Source organism: Petromyzon marinus, chromosome 29, assembly GCF_048934315.1.
Source record: "Petromyzon marinus isolate PM22_M1 ecotype Great Lakes invasive population chromosome 29, UKy_Petmar_22M1.pri1.0, whole genome shotgun sequence".
NCBI classification, from domain to species: Eukaryota; Metazoa; Chordata; class Hyperoartia; order Petromyzontiformes; family Petromyzontidae; genus Petromyzon; species Petromyzon marinus.
In genome coordinates this window covers 8,332,903-8,349,764 of record NC_133695.1, presented here as the reverse complement: position 1 = coordinate 8,349,764, position 16,862 = coordinate 8,332,903, and the positions used below count along the sequence as shown (strand labels likewise).

General features: G+C 47.7%; 1 protein-coding gene across 1 annotated transcript in view; it reads right to left on the bottom strand.

Annotated features, from left to right (window-relative positions):
- RECQL4 (RecQ like helicase 4) overlaps positions 1-16,862 on the bottom strand; it is a 29,752-nt gene that overhangs the window by 9,171 nt on the left and 3,719 nt on the right. Inside the window, exons 4-18 of the mRNA XM_032962677.2 lie at positions 15,130-15,212; positions 14,508-14,651; positions 12,185-13,377; positions 10,909-11,002; positions 10,038-10,161; positions 8,142-8,261; positions 6,800-7,003; positions 5,877-5,969; positions 5,446-5,582; positions 4,736-4,819; positions 3,556-3,747; positions 2,784-2,963; positions 1,990-2,185; positions 979-1,247; positions 293-427 (exon numbers count right to left, since the gene is read on the bottom strand). Coding sequence (XP_032818568.2) covers positions 293-427; positions 979-1,247; positions 1,990-2,185; positions 2,784-2,963; positions 3,556-3,747; positions 4,736-4,819; positions 5,446-5,582; positions 5,877-5,969; positions 6,800-7,003; positions 8,142-8,261; positions 10,038-10,161; positions 10,909-11,002; positions 12,185-13,377; positions 14,508-14,651; positions 15,130-15,212 — 3,248 coding nt within the window. The remainder of the gene's footprint in view (positions 1-292; positions 428-978; positions 1,248-1,989; positions 2,186-2,783; positions 2,964-3,555; positions 3,748-4,735; positions 4,820-5,445; positions 5,583-5,876; positions 5,970-6,799; positions 7,004-8,141; positions 8,262-10,037; positions 10,162-10,908; positions 11,003-12,184; positions 13,378-14,507; positions 14,652-15,129; positions 15,213-16,862) is intronic.

Below are 16,862 nucleotides of genomic sequence, written 5' to 3'. Positions count from 1 at the left end.
TATCCAGAAAGCCTCCGGGCCTCAAGAATCTTTTTCAAGACAGTCCTGCCAAGTTTTCCCAGGAGGAGGTGACGATTGTTACACTTCCCAATTTTTTTTAAAAAGGAGCAAATTTTTACTGGGATGTTTAACGTCCAACCGTCAGTAGAGTAGACGATGCTTAGTATTTTACGGTTAATACCACGCCACTGCGCTATTAACCGGGACGAGCTTCCAGATAAGAACCGCGAGCCTCTGCAACAAACGGCAAACGCGCTAATGCTGGGCCACGTGCCGAGTTATTATACTTCACCTCCAGCCGTTGTCTGCAAAGGTGCAGCTCCCTGCACTTGCAGGCAGGAAACACCTTCTGCAGGAGCTTCTTCACGGTGATCCTATCAATGGTGTTGGCGTAGATGTGTCGGCGCAGCTCCTGCAGGTCTCTGGCCTGCAGTGGAATGAAGAGTTAGTTCACAGGAAGCACAATCCGCTCCGTGGCGCAGGCAGCTCGCGAGACCGACACCCAATGCACTGCGCAAATCAGGCAATGAATCCCATTGTTTTCTTCAGCAACATCTCTGCCATTGGGGCTTTCTTTTACAGTTTCAGAGCACAGGCCCAAAATGGCAGGCAAACAGAAACGAGCAGCACTATTAAAGTTGTAATCACTAAGAGTTCACGTTTTTTCTTGAATTGAGCCAAGTTATTAGAGCTTGGGAAAAGAGATGAAAGGATGGAATTCCAAAAGTCAAATCTGCGTCCAGGAACCCGCGACAGTTTTTTGTACGCACTGAACATGAAAAAGTAAAAACATTCAAATTCCCTGAATGCCCTGTCCTGTCCCATTACGAACTCAACACAATGATCCAACAAGTGCCGCTCCCTGGTATTTGCACGTGACATTCCACTTGAACATCAGGCAGTGACGTGGCCCAGCGCACCGTCTCGTTTGAGGAGGAAATCGCTGAAGAGTGTTCTGTTGTTGCCGAGTCGCGGTACCTCCGAATCGAGGAACATGTGGCAGTGGGCCGGCTCGCCGTCACGGCCTGCCCTTCCGATCTCCTGCACGTAGCTCTCGAAGCTCTTGGGCATGTTGTAATGCACGATGGCCCGCACGTCAGCCTTGTCCAGCCCCATTCCAAAGGCGACGGTGGCCACCACGATGCGCAGGGCACCTCGCATGAAACGTGTCTGGACTGCCTTCCTCTCGGCGGCCGTCATGCCCGCATGGTACGACTCTGCAGACCACCGGGACACCTTGGCAGAGGCTGCAGCATCCCAGCGGCGAGATAAAGGTGAGCTCTCATCAGAGGTCCATGCATCACAAAGGTCACAACACGCAATCGATACATTAGACGAAGTAATCATTTGTATAGTTTCCTGAATCAATTATGGTAAACTGACAGATGCTTTTGGCAAGGACCCTCTCTGCGATGGGATGTGTACAAAATACTTTAATTTTTTATCTTGAGGGACAGATTTGAGGAGACAAATCATCTGCTTAGATATGCGGTCTCTCCTCTAATTCTGGAGTTAGTCCTGGTCTCCTGCTGAAGACAACTATACCCCTACACCAACTGTCTTGTTGGTTTCTGTTCTGGGACTAAACACTGCCCTCTATTTTCCTTGCAACATTAGACACTGACATATATATCTAACACTCGGTTAATTATGTGGGCATATTAACCTTATCAAATATCCGCCGTCTGCCTTACAGGAGACGTCAAAGTTCCCGTGACATAATTTGAAAAACGTAAGCTGTTTTCGTGCCAGCGTCATGGTCCAAATATAAAAAAAAACATCACTTTCAAATTACTTTATTTGGGCAACACACAGCAATCGTCGCTCCCAACGATCAACATTTGGCAGGAACCACCTTAAAAAGTCACGAGGCTCAGCGAGGCTCTCCTGGGCAAACAAGAGGAATAATAACGATACCTCCTTTCACATCGCCAAAAAGGCACGCACCACCACCAGACGCGACGCACACGCCCTCTCCACACACCGCACCCTTCTGCTTTCGCTTGCCACTGGTCGCCCCCGACTTGGACTCGACATCGGCGGCGGGCGCAAGCGAAGTGGAGAAGTCTTGCAGACTGGTCCTGAGCAGAGCGGCAATGCGCGCCGTCTCCTCCCTCCGCGTGCAGTAAACAATGATGGACTCCAGGTTCTCAAACCGTGGGCTCTTTAGGAGCTCGACAAGCGCCTGCGGACAAGCAACAGCGGCATGGGCTTCATTTTACTCTGTTAATGCACTCGCTGTGCACAGGCCCAAAGGCCCAAGTTGTCAAGTGGCCAGCAACAAATATCAAAGCTGTAATAGATAAATGGGCAACGCGTTACTTCAAATGACCGAGGTTATTGTAAGTGTTTGGGAAAAAAACAATGCGAGGAAATTCCCAAGTGCAGCAGTGGGGGGGAGGGGGGGGGGATAAGCAGAAAGATAAGCGTAGGTGACCTGCAGTGGGGTGAATGGGTGGGTGTGCGAGGGAGTGGCTGAATGTGCTGTTGTAACCTGCAATGTGGTGGTAGTTGAACACAGTGTAGATTAGATGAGTCGGTGGTATTAGTGGTGGTAGAAGAGTGACAAGGAGGTGACTGACCAATTCACTCGAGTTAATCGGTCAGTGCTGGATATTACAAAGTGCTGTACTGGTTATATTCAGAGCTGTTAATGGCAGCAGCAGCTGACATGGAAATGCATAATAAATTAACACACCTAAATTACAGCACATCACCGACACAATTATGTAATCGTTTCATGAAGACTCTGGCTAATCTGGCGCATATTTAGCAAATCTTACGCGGTCACGGTCTGGGTCGCAGGAGATCGTGAGCAGCAGGTTCGGGGGAACGTCGACCACTCGCACGGCCGCTCCGTCTCCTGTGATGCCGATGTGTCGCGAGATCTGAGCGACCGTGCTCTGGGTCGCCGTAGCCGTGAGGCCCAGCATGCAACGAATGCCCATCTGGTCTCTTAGCACCTAGAGTCAGCACAAAGATACACCTGACAATTGTACACAGATACAAAGACATACCTACAGACAGCACGCAGGTACACCTACAGTCAAGCGCACAGATACACCTGACACCTGTACACAGATACATGATACCTACAGACAGAAACAAACATACAAACTACAGACAGCACACACATACTCTTTGGTTCTTTCGGTAAAGTCACGTAGATATAAAAATAAAATGAATTAAATCACGACGTTTCGATTGCAACACAAGCAATCATCATCAGGTAGGAAAACCACAGCAATAATTTTTTTGCTGAAGTGGGAGAGAGAGTTGCCGTGGTAAGAGGTAATATAGGTAACACGCCTAATTGCTGTGGTTGTCCCACCTGATGATGATTGCTTGGATTGCTTGTGTTGCAGTGGAAACGTTGTGATTTAATTTATCATATTTTTATACCCACGTGACTTTACCGAAAGAACCAAAGAGCATGGGATCCCTGCAGTCACGAAAACTTCAAATCTAGATAGCATACAAATACTCCTATCGATAGGACACGGATGCACAGATGCACCCGACTCCTTCCAGACAGCACCAGGACTCAGCGTTCACCTTGCACAGGCGCAGGTAGGAGGGCCGGAAGTTGTGCGACCACTCAAAGAGGCAGTGCGCCTCGTCGATGCAGGCGAAGGCAATGGGAGGCAGCTGGTGCACGGGGGGCAGGCACGTCAATCCCGCGCCGCCACGCCCCCCCACCAGCGCCTCGGGGGACAAGAGGAGCGCGTGCACCGCTCCCTCCTTCACCTGCGGCACACACGCGCGCCGTTTGTGTGCCAGGCAGTGGTGGCTATGCATGCCTGTAATCCAGCACTGTGGAGGGACGGTGGATCGGACAAATAACTAATTTTGCAAAACTCTTTTTCCATGGGCATAGAGGTGCAATACCCTAGCTCGGCAGCAAAATGCAGTCCAGCAAGTGTGGACTCGGATCATCTGTCCCTTCTGTATGAGATAGAGTTTTGCCTCCTCGCATGCATGAGTGTTCTCGATGTGCTCCGGTTTTCCCTACATGTACAAACATCTTAATATATAGAGAACTGCAGAGCAGTGTCTGGTGCCAGCTCACCACCTGGCAGGCTTCAGGCTTGTCTGTGGTTCCTACTCAGCGATTGTGAGATGCAATCTGCATGAACGACGCTGCTCATGCGACATGAAATTCCTACATTTAGTTTTCTTATTGCGTAGTAAAGGTCCAGAGCCCCTGCAATTTCTAGCTCGTGCCACTGCCGCCAAAAGGGCCTCCATCGGTCATCTTGGAAGAGGTGGACGTACCAACACTTTACCCCACCATACCCGGCCTGCCGCTTGACTATTTTTTGAGTGCCCATTTATACTGTTGGGTGGACATCGGCTCCCAAGCCATGCGTGACAGTGATCTACAACTGATGTAAAGTTTCTGGGGCCAGTGTGTGCAGCTAGCTGCGGCATTAAGAGCACCGCATCCTTTCGGCAACGAGTTTGTTTTTGCGCCAATTTCTATTTGGTCCATTGCTGTAGTTTGTTTTATGTTTTTTTTGTTAATGGTATTTGAGGTGACTCTGGTCAGTCTTGCAAATGAGACTCATCCTGATCTCTTGATGGTGTAGTACCTGGATACACAGAATAAGCTTCAAACTACAGATGCCGCAGCAGAGGCAACGGAGGTCAGGGTGCATAGATGTCAGGAGGGCTCCGAATTCAAGGGACACAGCAAGAACCCGCGGGGCAGGGCAGTCGATGCCATCGCCCCTACCTTCGCGATGACACTGATGCGCTGTGCTTTGGTCATGTTCGAGTGAATGCAGGCGGCCTTCAACCCTGGAGGCAGTCCCGACACCTGACACGCAGAACAGCAGCACAAACCGCGACATTCAACGGGGCAGTGGCCACACGGCCCAACGGTAATAAATCAATGGTAGCACCAGTTGCTGATCGTTAAGGTGCACCGCTCAAATATGGCAGTGTCGAGTAATCGTAAAACACTGCTTCACTACAAACGTTAAAGATCTAGTGACTTCATTTGAAAAAACTAGGCTATTGTGTGCCACATCACAGTACAAGTTTGCCAATTCTTGCAAATTACCCACAAATTACTCAATTGGGAAAATTAGCAATTACCACCCCCTACTGGAAAACGAATGCCCACTCGTAAGCCGGTGCCGAGTCACCTTGTGCCACAAAAGGGCAGCTGCCGCTGGGCACCTCCTTCAAACGTTTCAGACAAGATGTGATGCAAGGCGCTTTGAGTAGCCAAGGCATCATGTAAATGCAAAGAGATGATTATTATAAAGTGGACTGCCGAGTATTGTGCCAGTACAGTACAATGCCACGCCTCGCCAGCACAACCCCCCCCCCCCCCCCCGAGGTAGTGTCACAGCACTGAGGCCGAGGGCACGGAGGGGAACCAATCACGGAGGGGATGCAGCAGCTGTGAGGACACGGTCAGGCCCGCCCGATCATCACCTGGTCATCCATCAGCGACACGAGCGGGGAGATGACCAGGGTGATGCAGGCCGAGCGGCGTGCGTACATCAGCGCCGGCAGCTGGTAGCAGAGGGACTTCCCTGCACCAGTGGAGAGCACCACAAGACTGGAAAGGCCTGCATAGGGATATGGAGATGTAGGGAGATGAGAGGAGATGTGACACGAGGATGCGGGGAGGCAGGGACACAACGAGACAGGCATGACATGGGGAGATGGGGAGATGGGAATAACATGGGGACACAGAGAAACAGGAAGTATCTTATAGTTACTACACCCTGCAGTAATAACCAGGGCGGCCTTCCGGATTCAAACCGCGAAGCTCTGCAACATGCGGCGAATGTGCCAACGCTGGATCATGTCAATTAGGGAGAGGAGGTCTCCATGGGGGGCGGTGGTGGTGGGGGTCTCACCAGACAGAATGCGCATGATGATCGCCTCCTGCCCAGGCCGGAATGAGGAAAACCCGAGCGACTTCAGTACCGAGAAGACCTCACGTGGTGTGGCTGCGATGACAGAGACACCACACGCACCTCACCAACACTCCCCACACAACAAACAGTGGAACACGTGTCTATTACTGGCAGTGAGACAGGGATGTCAATCGGACACACAGTAAAATTCATTGTCACCTTATCTATGTAGTTGCTTATCAAGTAGATTTAGTTGAACTAGGTGAGAACTAAAGAGACCAGAATAGCCTCATGTGCAAGAGTGATCTGTGTCACTCTTGTATTCTCTACAACGAAGCCAATACTTGTTGTGTTGTGTATTATAGTTTTGTGTTAAACTAACTGCCAGATGTCTATAAACATCTGGCAGTTCACTGGGATTGATTCAACCAAGCACGACTCTGCTGATGAGACACTGAATGTCGAAACCGGTTGAGGGTTTTGCTCGTGTTGTTTAACGAATGTTGCTGAATTATGCACTCCCAGAAGGCTGTGTCGCTGATGGGATGTATAATAAACACTTTTATTTATATTGTGGAGGGAGAAACATGTGGAGGCATCTGGCTGCTTGACAGAAGCTGTTTACGGTAAATAATATGACATTAAATCCCACAGAGACAAAGCAGAAAGCAATGCGTGCTGAGGGCGTGCTGGTGAAGGGTGCCGAGAGAGTGTTGGGGAGGGGTGCTGAGCGAGTGTTGGGGAGGGATGCCGAGGGAGTGTTGGGGAGGGGTGCTGAGTGAGTGTTGGGAAGGGGTGCTGAGCGAGTGTTGGGGAGGGATGCCGAGGGAGTGTTGGGAAGGGGTGCTGAGCGAGTGTTGGGGAGGGGTGCTGAGCGAGTGTTGGGAAGGGGTGCTGAGCGAGTGTTGGGGAGGGATGCTCACCGATGGGATCCCCGTTGGGCCCAGGCGGGTAGAGCGGCTCGATGGACTGCAGCTGGACCACCTCCGGCTCGTACGCGGGCCGCTCCACATTCATCAGCAGCAGGTTCTCGTCGCTTGCGCTCTCAGGCAGATGGCCGGCTGGGTTAAGTGTTGAGCTGCCGGCCTCCTCCACAAGCCCAGCTGCTGCAGCTGTGCACCTCGTCACTGGGGAAATGGCAAAGGGTACGGACCCAATTACAGCAACAAAGAGGAATCTCACATGTCAAATATCTAAAAATCTGGTGCAGATTCGCCCTGTCTAGAGACACACTGCCTCATACACACAGAGATTCACTCTGTCTAGAGACTGCCTCATGCACACAGAGATTCACTCTGTCTAAAGACACTGCCTCATACACACAGAGATTCACTCTGTCTAGAGACACTGCCTCATACACACAGAGATTCACTGTCTAGAGACTGCCTCATACACACAGAGATTCACTCTGTCTAGAGCCACTGCCTCATACACACAGAGATTCACTCTGTCTAGAGAGACACTGCCTCATACACACAGAGATTCACTCTGTCTAGAGAGACACTGCCTCATACACACAGAGATTCACTCTGTCTAGAGAGACACTGCCTCATACACAGAGAGGTTCACTCTGTCTAGACACACTGCCTCATACACACAGAGATTCACTCTCTCTAGACACACTGCCTCATACACAGAGATTCACTCTGTCTAGAGAGACACTGCCTCATACACACAGAGATTCACTCTGTCTAGAGAGACACTGCCTCATACACAGAGATTCACTCTGTCTAGAGAGACACTGCCTCATACACACAGAGATTCACTCTGTCTAGAGACACTGCCTCATACACACAGAGATCCACTCTGTCTAGAGACACTGCCTCATACACACAGAGATTCACTCTGTCTAGAGAGACACTGCCTCATATACACAGAGATTCACTCTGTCTAGAGACACTGCCTCATACACACAGAGCTTCACTGTCTAGAGAGACACTGCCTCATACATACAGAGATTCACTCTGTCTAGAGAGACTGCCTCACCGGCACTTGGGTTCACTCTGTCTAGAGAGACACTGCCTCATACACACAGAGATTCACTCTGTCTAGAGAGACACTGCCTCATACACACAGAGATTCACTCTGTCTAGAGAGACACTGCCTCATATACACAGAGATTCACTCTGTCTAGAGACACTGCCTCATACACACAGAGCTTCACTCTGTCTAGAGAGACTGCCTCATACACACAGAGATTCACTCTGTCTAGAGACACTTCCTCAAACACACAGAGATTCACTCTGTCTAGAGAGACTGCCTCACCGGCACTTGGGTTCACCATCCTTGTCACTTCTTCCAGGGTGAGAAACGGGCTCGTCTCTTCGGACGTCGTCTCCTCCGTTTCCTCCACTTTGGGGCTCGTTGGCTTTTTTGCAAAATGTCCTGGGAAAATAAAAGCCTCTCTTAAACGTTATCATACCATGTAGCTTCATATTTGGATAAATCGGTAATGTAACACAGTCATGCGCCTGAAAAAGAAAACTTTTCAATCAGTAGCGCGGGATCTGCTGTGACGTATAGTTTAGAAACACCGTGTCCGTTCACGAAAAATACAGAACATGAACTCGAAAGTGCACAAAGCGTGGAAAGACACTCGCTCGGAATTAGAGAGAGACAAAAGAGGAGCACGTGGATTAGAGAACGTACGCAGACATCATCTCGACTGTTCAGAAAAGTGAGTGGGGCTTGGGTAGGACACGTTATCACTGGAAGGGACGATGGCCAAGAATAATAACAGCGGCAGGATAGGCTTGCCGATGCTGGCGAGAACTGCCAGATGTTCATAGGGAAGGACCCTCTCCGTTAGCTGTGGGTCCTAGTCCAATGCAAAACTGTACAGTCGTCCCCTCGGTTAACAGTGACATTGGTTAATGGTTTTTCAGTTAACGTTTTGCCTCTCATAGGACCCCATGGTTTCGGTTAACGTTAACATTTATGTTAACGGCATGTTTACGTCATGCACGTGGGCGCCAATTTCGGCCAATCCGAGCGCTCGTAAAGAGGGCTGAGCATGCTTCAGCCAATCAGCAACGCCCATTTACAAGCGTTTAGACCTCGACTGGCTATGCTCACATGACGTTTTCTATTTTGGCAGTGGAAACGGCTCTCTCTTTGATTCACAGTTATTTCGGTTCACAGTAGTTTTCGTGGAATGTATTAAAATCGTTAACCGAGGGACTACTCTCCAACACATAGCAGAATAATCAGTTGCGTCATTGTGGAGAAGAAAACAAAACAATCACTCAACAAAAAACCGGGTAGGGTAAAAGGAACCATGACCACTCGGTATTAGAGAGAGATATTTCTGCGATGTGGATTATAACCAAATGCCGGTTATAGGAGTCAGGGAACGGTGACCGTTTCCAGTGGAACGTTGGTAATGAAAAATAGTAACTACGTCATACCTCGGTATACGACCGCTATGGAATATGTCGAATTTGGTCCACGTCGTGTTTTGTCTGGGGATACGACGTCTTGCTTGGGATACGAGGGGCTTGCTAGAAATTGTCTGGGTCGGGATGGGTCACCGTGTACCCGCGTAGACCCCGTTCACGACTCAAACAAAGTGCCGCTCTTCAGTCTGCCTGTAGATCTCGTTCAGGGCACAACCCTTGCTAGAACTCTGTGAATTTTCACGTGCTTTTTGCCATTTTAACGTGAATTTTTTGCGAATTCATTCAACTCCTCTCAGCAAGGTATTTTTTATTTCAAATTATTTTAATTTATTTATGCATGCATTTGAATTTATGTACGCATTTTAGTAATAAGTAGTGTCTACATTATGTTATACAACCCCATTAATGTTTAATATGCCATATAAAATATAATTTCTTATACTCTGGAACGGATTATTTCCTTTCCCTTTATTTCATATGGGAAACATTCGTTTGGTAGACGTCACTTCCGGTATAAGTCCTCCTACCTTATGGAACGAATTAACGACGTATACCGAGGTACCACTGTAACCGGTAATAAACCGCTTATTAACCAGTTGTTATTTGCCATTATTTCATGCGGTTATCGGGAATGCACAGAGAACGATTTTCACCACCCTAGTAAATACCCAAGAGGGTTTGAGACACGGGCCCAATTTGCTAGTCCTCGAGGCAGTGACTCACTTCATCAATTCCCACCTCATCACCAGGAGCATCCACTCACCTTTCCCGCACTGGCTGGCCCAGTGTCCCATTTGGCCACACTTGAAGCAGGCGTTTCCCTCTCGGACTCGCCCTTTGCCACCGCCAAAATCGCGGCCCTTCTTCTGCCACTTCTCTTTCGACACCTGCACACGAGCAGAGCGGACGCACGGTGAGCAGCGCCCAGCAGGGCGTCCGCGCTGCTCGCTACCGCAAGTGACGCCATCGACTCGTATTTAAATGCAAGCTTACCTCCCCTCGACACCCAGAGGCAGCGCAACTGGGCATCATTCGTCCTTAAGGGACAAATCAGCGGGTTACCTACATGAGCGTCTCATCCCCCCCAGCCACCCTCACACTGCCCTAAACATTCCTCTCTCGTGCTTCTCTATGCGCCAATAATTAAATCAAACTTTCTTTTAGGATAAGGTATTGTCACTGCTCCCCTTTATTGGAACGAGCTCACTTGGTGGTTTCAAATAAAATCACTTCCATCACCAGCCTTATTTTAATTCCATACTTTATTTAAAATAACCATTTCACTTGCACGTGTTAACCATGCTTTTTAAACTCTGTGTTTTTGTTTGTGTTCCCCGTGTACTGTAAAGAATGTTCAAGCGCCTACCTCGTGCTGTAAACAGATTATTTATTGTTGTTCCGTATTGTTAATTTCTTGCGAACCGTGTTACATCTCCCCTAAGGTACTCCACGGGTCTCTCTTGCACAACAGCCTGTCGCTGAATGTTATCCACCTGTGTCACCAAATTAAACCCAACTGAGGCCCCTTCGTTTCTCACTTACAGAGTAAACCTTCAATATTCATTGCTGGACATTTATACCTGTTTGGTGATGCAAAAACCCCAACATTACTTCCATAAAGGCATCGCCCTCACCTGCTTGCGTAGCTGACGCCCATTCAGAGCGCCCCGACCTCTCCTGACAAACGTCTTTGCCTTAAAGTTCAGTCGAACAAAGTTCTCTTGATGTCTGGCCAGAAAAACGCAAAACACCAACACAAGTTTTCATGTAATTTGTAACTATATCCAATATACAACAATATACGATGTACCCAAGCTTTCTGTTGTGCAGGATTTGTATGATTACAAAGAATCAGTCAGACATCCTTCACAACGAGGATAATGGCGATGTATTCTTAAGTTTTGAGTCCAGCTTGTTACCCATATCTAACAGACGGTCTTTGCCAAAAAAACATCTGGCAATTCACCAGCATTGGCTGAAGCAAGCTTGACCCTGCTGAAGAGACATTGACTGTTGAAAAAGGTCAAGAGTTTTCCTTGTGTTGGACCAATACTTCTGAAATGATGTACTCCCAGAAGGCCGTGTGGCCGATGGGATGTATAAACAATAATTTAACTTTTCATCTGGAGGGACAGATATGGGAAGCAGGAAAATTGCATCGAGTGCTTATTTAGTCAGACTAGTGGTCTCCACGAGTCTGAACAACCAAGCGGAAGACCTCAGTAGAATTGTCACAACTCAATAGTGATAGAATGTGTCGCAGAGCCCTGATATGAAAATTGCAGGACCTGACAATATTTTTAGATGCGTAGAAAACTGAATCTTGGAGGCTTGCGACCGCCACACCCGATCCTACCACAAAAAACACTGTAGGTTGCAGGTGACGTCACCACCCAAATGTAAGCAGTGACGTCACCACCATGCGTGAGCCAGTTACCCATCAAGGCAGGCACGGAGCCAGTCAGCAAAACTTTAATAGAATAGAGTACAGTATTCCCTTGTTATTCATGAACTTTCTGGCACTGATTTTGGCTGCTCGCAAATCACATCTGGAATTCTACACAATCAAGAGAGGAAGCGATGAGAGATAAAGCGATCAGAGATAAACTGATGAAAGTGAATAGAGAAAAAGTGATGTATTCTAGATTGAAAACACATTCTAGATTGAAAACTCATTTCTTTAAAACTGCGTTTTGTGTTTAGATTGTTGTCCTTCCTGCGCACCTCCGATTAGCACAGTTATTGAAAAGATATGTTTTCAAAGCTCAATATCATCATCCGCAAAATTTGCTCTTTACGAGCATCTCCGGAACGTATCCAACGCGAATAACAAGAGAATACTGTATGACGTACGATACATTTTAGGGAATCCAGGTTCCCATTGTGCAGAGTGTATGTGGAAGGCAATACCTGTAGGAAGGTCCAGAGGTCTTCCCAGGCACAGAGACACTGCGTTCACTGCCAGAGCACTCCCTGACAAGCGACGACTCATCTGCAGTGCCATGCACACCTCCCTCTCCTCTTCTGCACGTATTGCTCGCCACCCCCTCATCATCTGCTCTCGCCTCCACAGACTTTCTCCCAGCAGCTTCCACGCGTCTTCTTTTTGTTGGCGTCTTTTCAGAATTGCTTTTATTTGCAGAGACAGCTCTACGCCTCTTCTGCCTCACAGGAGACGGAGTTGCTGAGTCAAGCTCAGCCAACTCCACAATCGCACCGCCATCTGGGCTTCCCGGTGCTCTATCTTGCAGACCCTCCTTTGCCGACTTTACACTGGATGCACATTGTACGTTTGAAAAATTGGTGTCATTCTCTCTACGCTCTGTTACATGGCAACGAGACATCGACTCAATTCGACTTTTTTCCTCGTTCTCACACAAGGCATCATCACTCTGCAGAAATCCTTTATCCGTTTTTCCTCCGTCAATTGAGATATCTTCAAATACATCAAAAACATTTCCAATTCTGTTCGTTACTTTATCAGAAGTTTGAACCATCTCCCTGTTACAGTTATTTGTTACAGGGGCCACAGTTTCCAGCATAGTTTCGCCCAGCGTAATTTCTACCAAGGCATTATTAGCATTTAGCGCAGAATGAGCACCGCAGTTAGCATTGGCTGTGGCAGTCTCCAAGTCTCGGGAAACATCTGTGAGTCCATCCAAGGTAGCAGCAGGTGGGACAGGCAGTGAAAGGTCACATGATTCTGCAATCCCTGTCGATCTCTGGCACCTGTCCAGCCAGTCGGTGTCCAGAGATGACCATTTCTGCAGCCTATCCCTCGCGCCTTCCCCCGTCGCATCTCGGCGTCGGGATGCCATGGAGGACACCGGCCGGCCTGTGGGAGTAGGAACGCTCCCCGCTAGACACCCGCTCCGTCTCTCGAGCGAAGAGACGGCGAGGTCACGCACAGTCCTCGTCACGGACGGTGGTACCCGAGTGAAGGCCAGTCCTGAGAGATCGGCCTCCTCCTCGTCCTCCTCCATGCTGGCCCAGGGACCCTTCTTGTCCATCGTGACCGCACTGCCCCCGTGTGCGACACTGCCGCTCACACCTGCCTTCTTCTCTCCGCTGGTATTTTGTTTAGGAGACACTCTGTATTTATCCTGAATCACAAATAATAATAAAAAAACAAGTTCGTTATTATTACACTTAAGTAGGAAAGCTTGAGTCTCGAGATGCTTTTTAGGAGGACCCTGTCAGGGAGGCATTGTGGCACGGTGGTAATACTTGTGCCTCACAACAATAACTGCCTGGGTTCAATTCCTGACTGGTTTCTTTCTGTGTGAAGTTTGTATGTTCTCCTACTTTTCTGCATTAATGTCCTCTGGGTTCTCCAGTTTCCTACCGCTGATAAATAACAATTTAAATGTTATTGGTCAAACAATCCCAAATACTTACAAAAATTATTCAATTGTGATTACACACAGAAACGTCGCCCCCTACTTACGATGGAGACGCTGCTGTTAAATACAGGTAGTCCCCGACTTACGATGGAGATGCGTTACGACGACCCCATCGTAAGTCGAAAATATCGTAAGTCGAAAATGGCCTAGCCTACCCAGGAGTCTTAAAGAATGATGATAATTTAGCAAAACAGAGCAATTTGCAGTACCGTACTGTATAAACTATATACTGTAATATTTATTAATTACAATACTGTATTGCACAGTAACATTGAAAGTATAAAAACAAGGTAAATTCTTAGCCTACCGATATGAACTGCAATTTCATAGAAAGTTTTTTTCAGGAAACAATCCTATCTGCTTTAAAAAAAAACTTTTAACATGCATTGAACGTACGTATCGTGGTAACCCTGAAATGAAATTGCTAAAGCTACGTATCATACATGCATTGAACGTATCGTAACGTATCATATTCTAGTGTACTCACCAAGATTCTGTCCGTCGTCTGCACACTTGAACGATGTTAGGTTGTTGATGGCTACATTAACTTAGTTGTCGGAAGAGGAGGATGGCGATGATAAAGTTACAATATCGTACCTCGTAACGCTACTGCGTTTGCCTGCCGCGCGAAATTAAAAATCTTTTACAATTTTGTCGTATCGCTATCGCCATCGTAAGATCGAAATATCGTAAGTCGGGGACCATTGTAAGTCGGGGACTACCTGTACTTGGCAGGACTGCCCTGAAAAATAGTTTTGAAGACTGTGAGGCTTTCCTGGGTAAATAAGCAGAGCAGTAATAACAACACTGCAGCAGCATGAAGCACTTGCCTTGTAGAACGGAGCCAGTTTTTCTTTGAGCTTCAAGCCATAACGCTGTGCGGGGCTGCCCTGTAGTGAAGCTTCATGAGGGACGGGCAATTTTATTTGCTTCTTTCTGTTGAGATGAGACCCCCACGTGTCCGATTCTGAGACCTAACAAAAGCAGCAACATTCATAAATCCAGACAAGATGTTGCACACAACACCGACTTCATCATGTCTACAGGTTCCTCAGCGAGTCATGTAACCATGTACGCCATTACAAAATGGGAAAGATCGATACAAATAACAGTGTAGCGCTTTAGAAGAGATGCATCACATTCACTTATTTAGATGCGTGCAGGATTGGGGAGGGCCAACTGCCGAGATGAGCATTGGAGCGGTCTCTACGAGTCCGGCAACCAAGGGGTAGACCTAAGCTCAGATGACGGGTGACTGTCAGGGCAGATCTTGGTGGTCGCTGCGTAACCTACTACTGTGCAACAGCTGCGGAATTTTGAACGAGGCGAGAAATCACTGATAGCGAGGAGCTGCGGTGGCATCAACGGTGAGGACATCTTGATCTTAGTGTATACAGGCAAGGCAGTGATAGAGAATCGAGGCGTGGGAGTTTTCGTGGCAGTGTCTCTCACGTCGTCTTTAAGTGAAGGCTCCTCCACCACCGGCTGCACAGTTGCCTGGGCCTTCTTGAGGGCTGCGTACTCCTGGTACACCCCTGGGAGAGACGGCACTAGGTTAAAGGAAACGTCAAAGTGAGTCCCCAAATTGTGGTGCTCTTTTCATTTACAGACCTGAGGCAGCAGTGGGCATTCCACATTCCTACGGCAGCAAGGAGAGTCATAAGAAACCGATGTTGACTTCTTCACAAAGCGGTAAATATTTTTTCGACCCTGGAGGGATAATGGGCCGAGAGTCAACCCCCAACCAGGATGTGAACTCACAACCTTCTAATTGCAAGCCGTTTGCTCCACCGCTGGGCCGCCCGGCTAAGAATAACGCATTCTCTGTGCAGCTTATGGCGTTCAGAATCAGAATATGTATTTATACTGGAGGAATCCGATGAGCTATAAAGCGATTTTTCACAGATGTTGATTAGGGGCTAATAGGGACGTTACAATAACAAACAAAACCACGATTGTAGTGCAAAATACAAGAAAGGTTAACAACTCACCCAAAAATATACAAATAAAATGAAACCATCCCCATCCTACCAGGCAAAGACCACTAAGATATTAACTTATTTTTCAGAAGCGACCTGGCCACAAATGATAGCTCAACAAAGTGGCTTATCATGTGGAAATTTAAATAATCTAAATTATTTTTATTTAAAGTTTTCGTGACTGCAGGGATTCATATTCTTAGTTCTTCTACGTGACTTTGTCGAAAGAACCAAGATTATGAATCTAAATAATCTCAATGTATGTTTCTAAATGTGGAGGGGAAATACAGGAGGACCCGGAGATAACATCTCCACGACCGCGTAGCAAAACATGCAAACTCCAAATATACAGGCGTCGAGGTCGGGGTCGAACCCGTGACCTCCTGCATACCAGGCGAGGAAGATAACATCACACCACCGTGGCGCCCCGTAAATAAAATATATCGCGTTCAAATTGCGTCATCAATTCCCAAGCTTGGGAAAAGCCGTAAAACAGCAAATAAAACCAGTCCCAGACCACAGGAAGACAACACACAGTCCTTCAATACAAATGTGCCGCTGTTGTTGTTCTGTGTTGGATCACTGCCGTCCTCTCCTTTCCATACCTATAAACCCTTCGGTTTACATTCTTGAACAGAGAAATTTAGAAAATAGAGACCCATAGAGATGCATAGAGACCCATATAAATACATAAGAGACCCATGGAGATACATATATAATCAATGGCGGGGGGGGAAACCCCTCCAGCAATGAAAAATGATAGAGGAGTTGTTAGTTAGTAAGGACTTGTCCCTTGCTTTTTATTCGACGCGTGTGCGGCGATGGCGCAGCCATCGATCGAGGGTCGAATTCGAACCGCGTTGTGTGATCGGCATCGCGCTCACTGAAGGTGTTGATGCCTTCAGGGAAGTCGTGTACTGTATACGCAACTGCGCACAATTCTGAGTCACTTATAACTGCTTTGCCGTTACTTATTGCCAATTATGGACTCGGACTATTGTCCTATCATCTCATAGAGTCCCTGGCACGTAATAATATGCTACACAGTGGCAGTGGGAGTCACAAAATGCCGATTTATTAAACCTGTCAACCCATACACGGTTTACTTGTATTCTTGTACAGGGGAATTGAGTTTTCAGGGCCATTCGGCATACAGCCGTTTCAATGCAGGCAAAAAATGTTTTGTCTGTTTGTATTTCTCTCCTT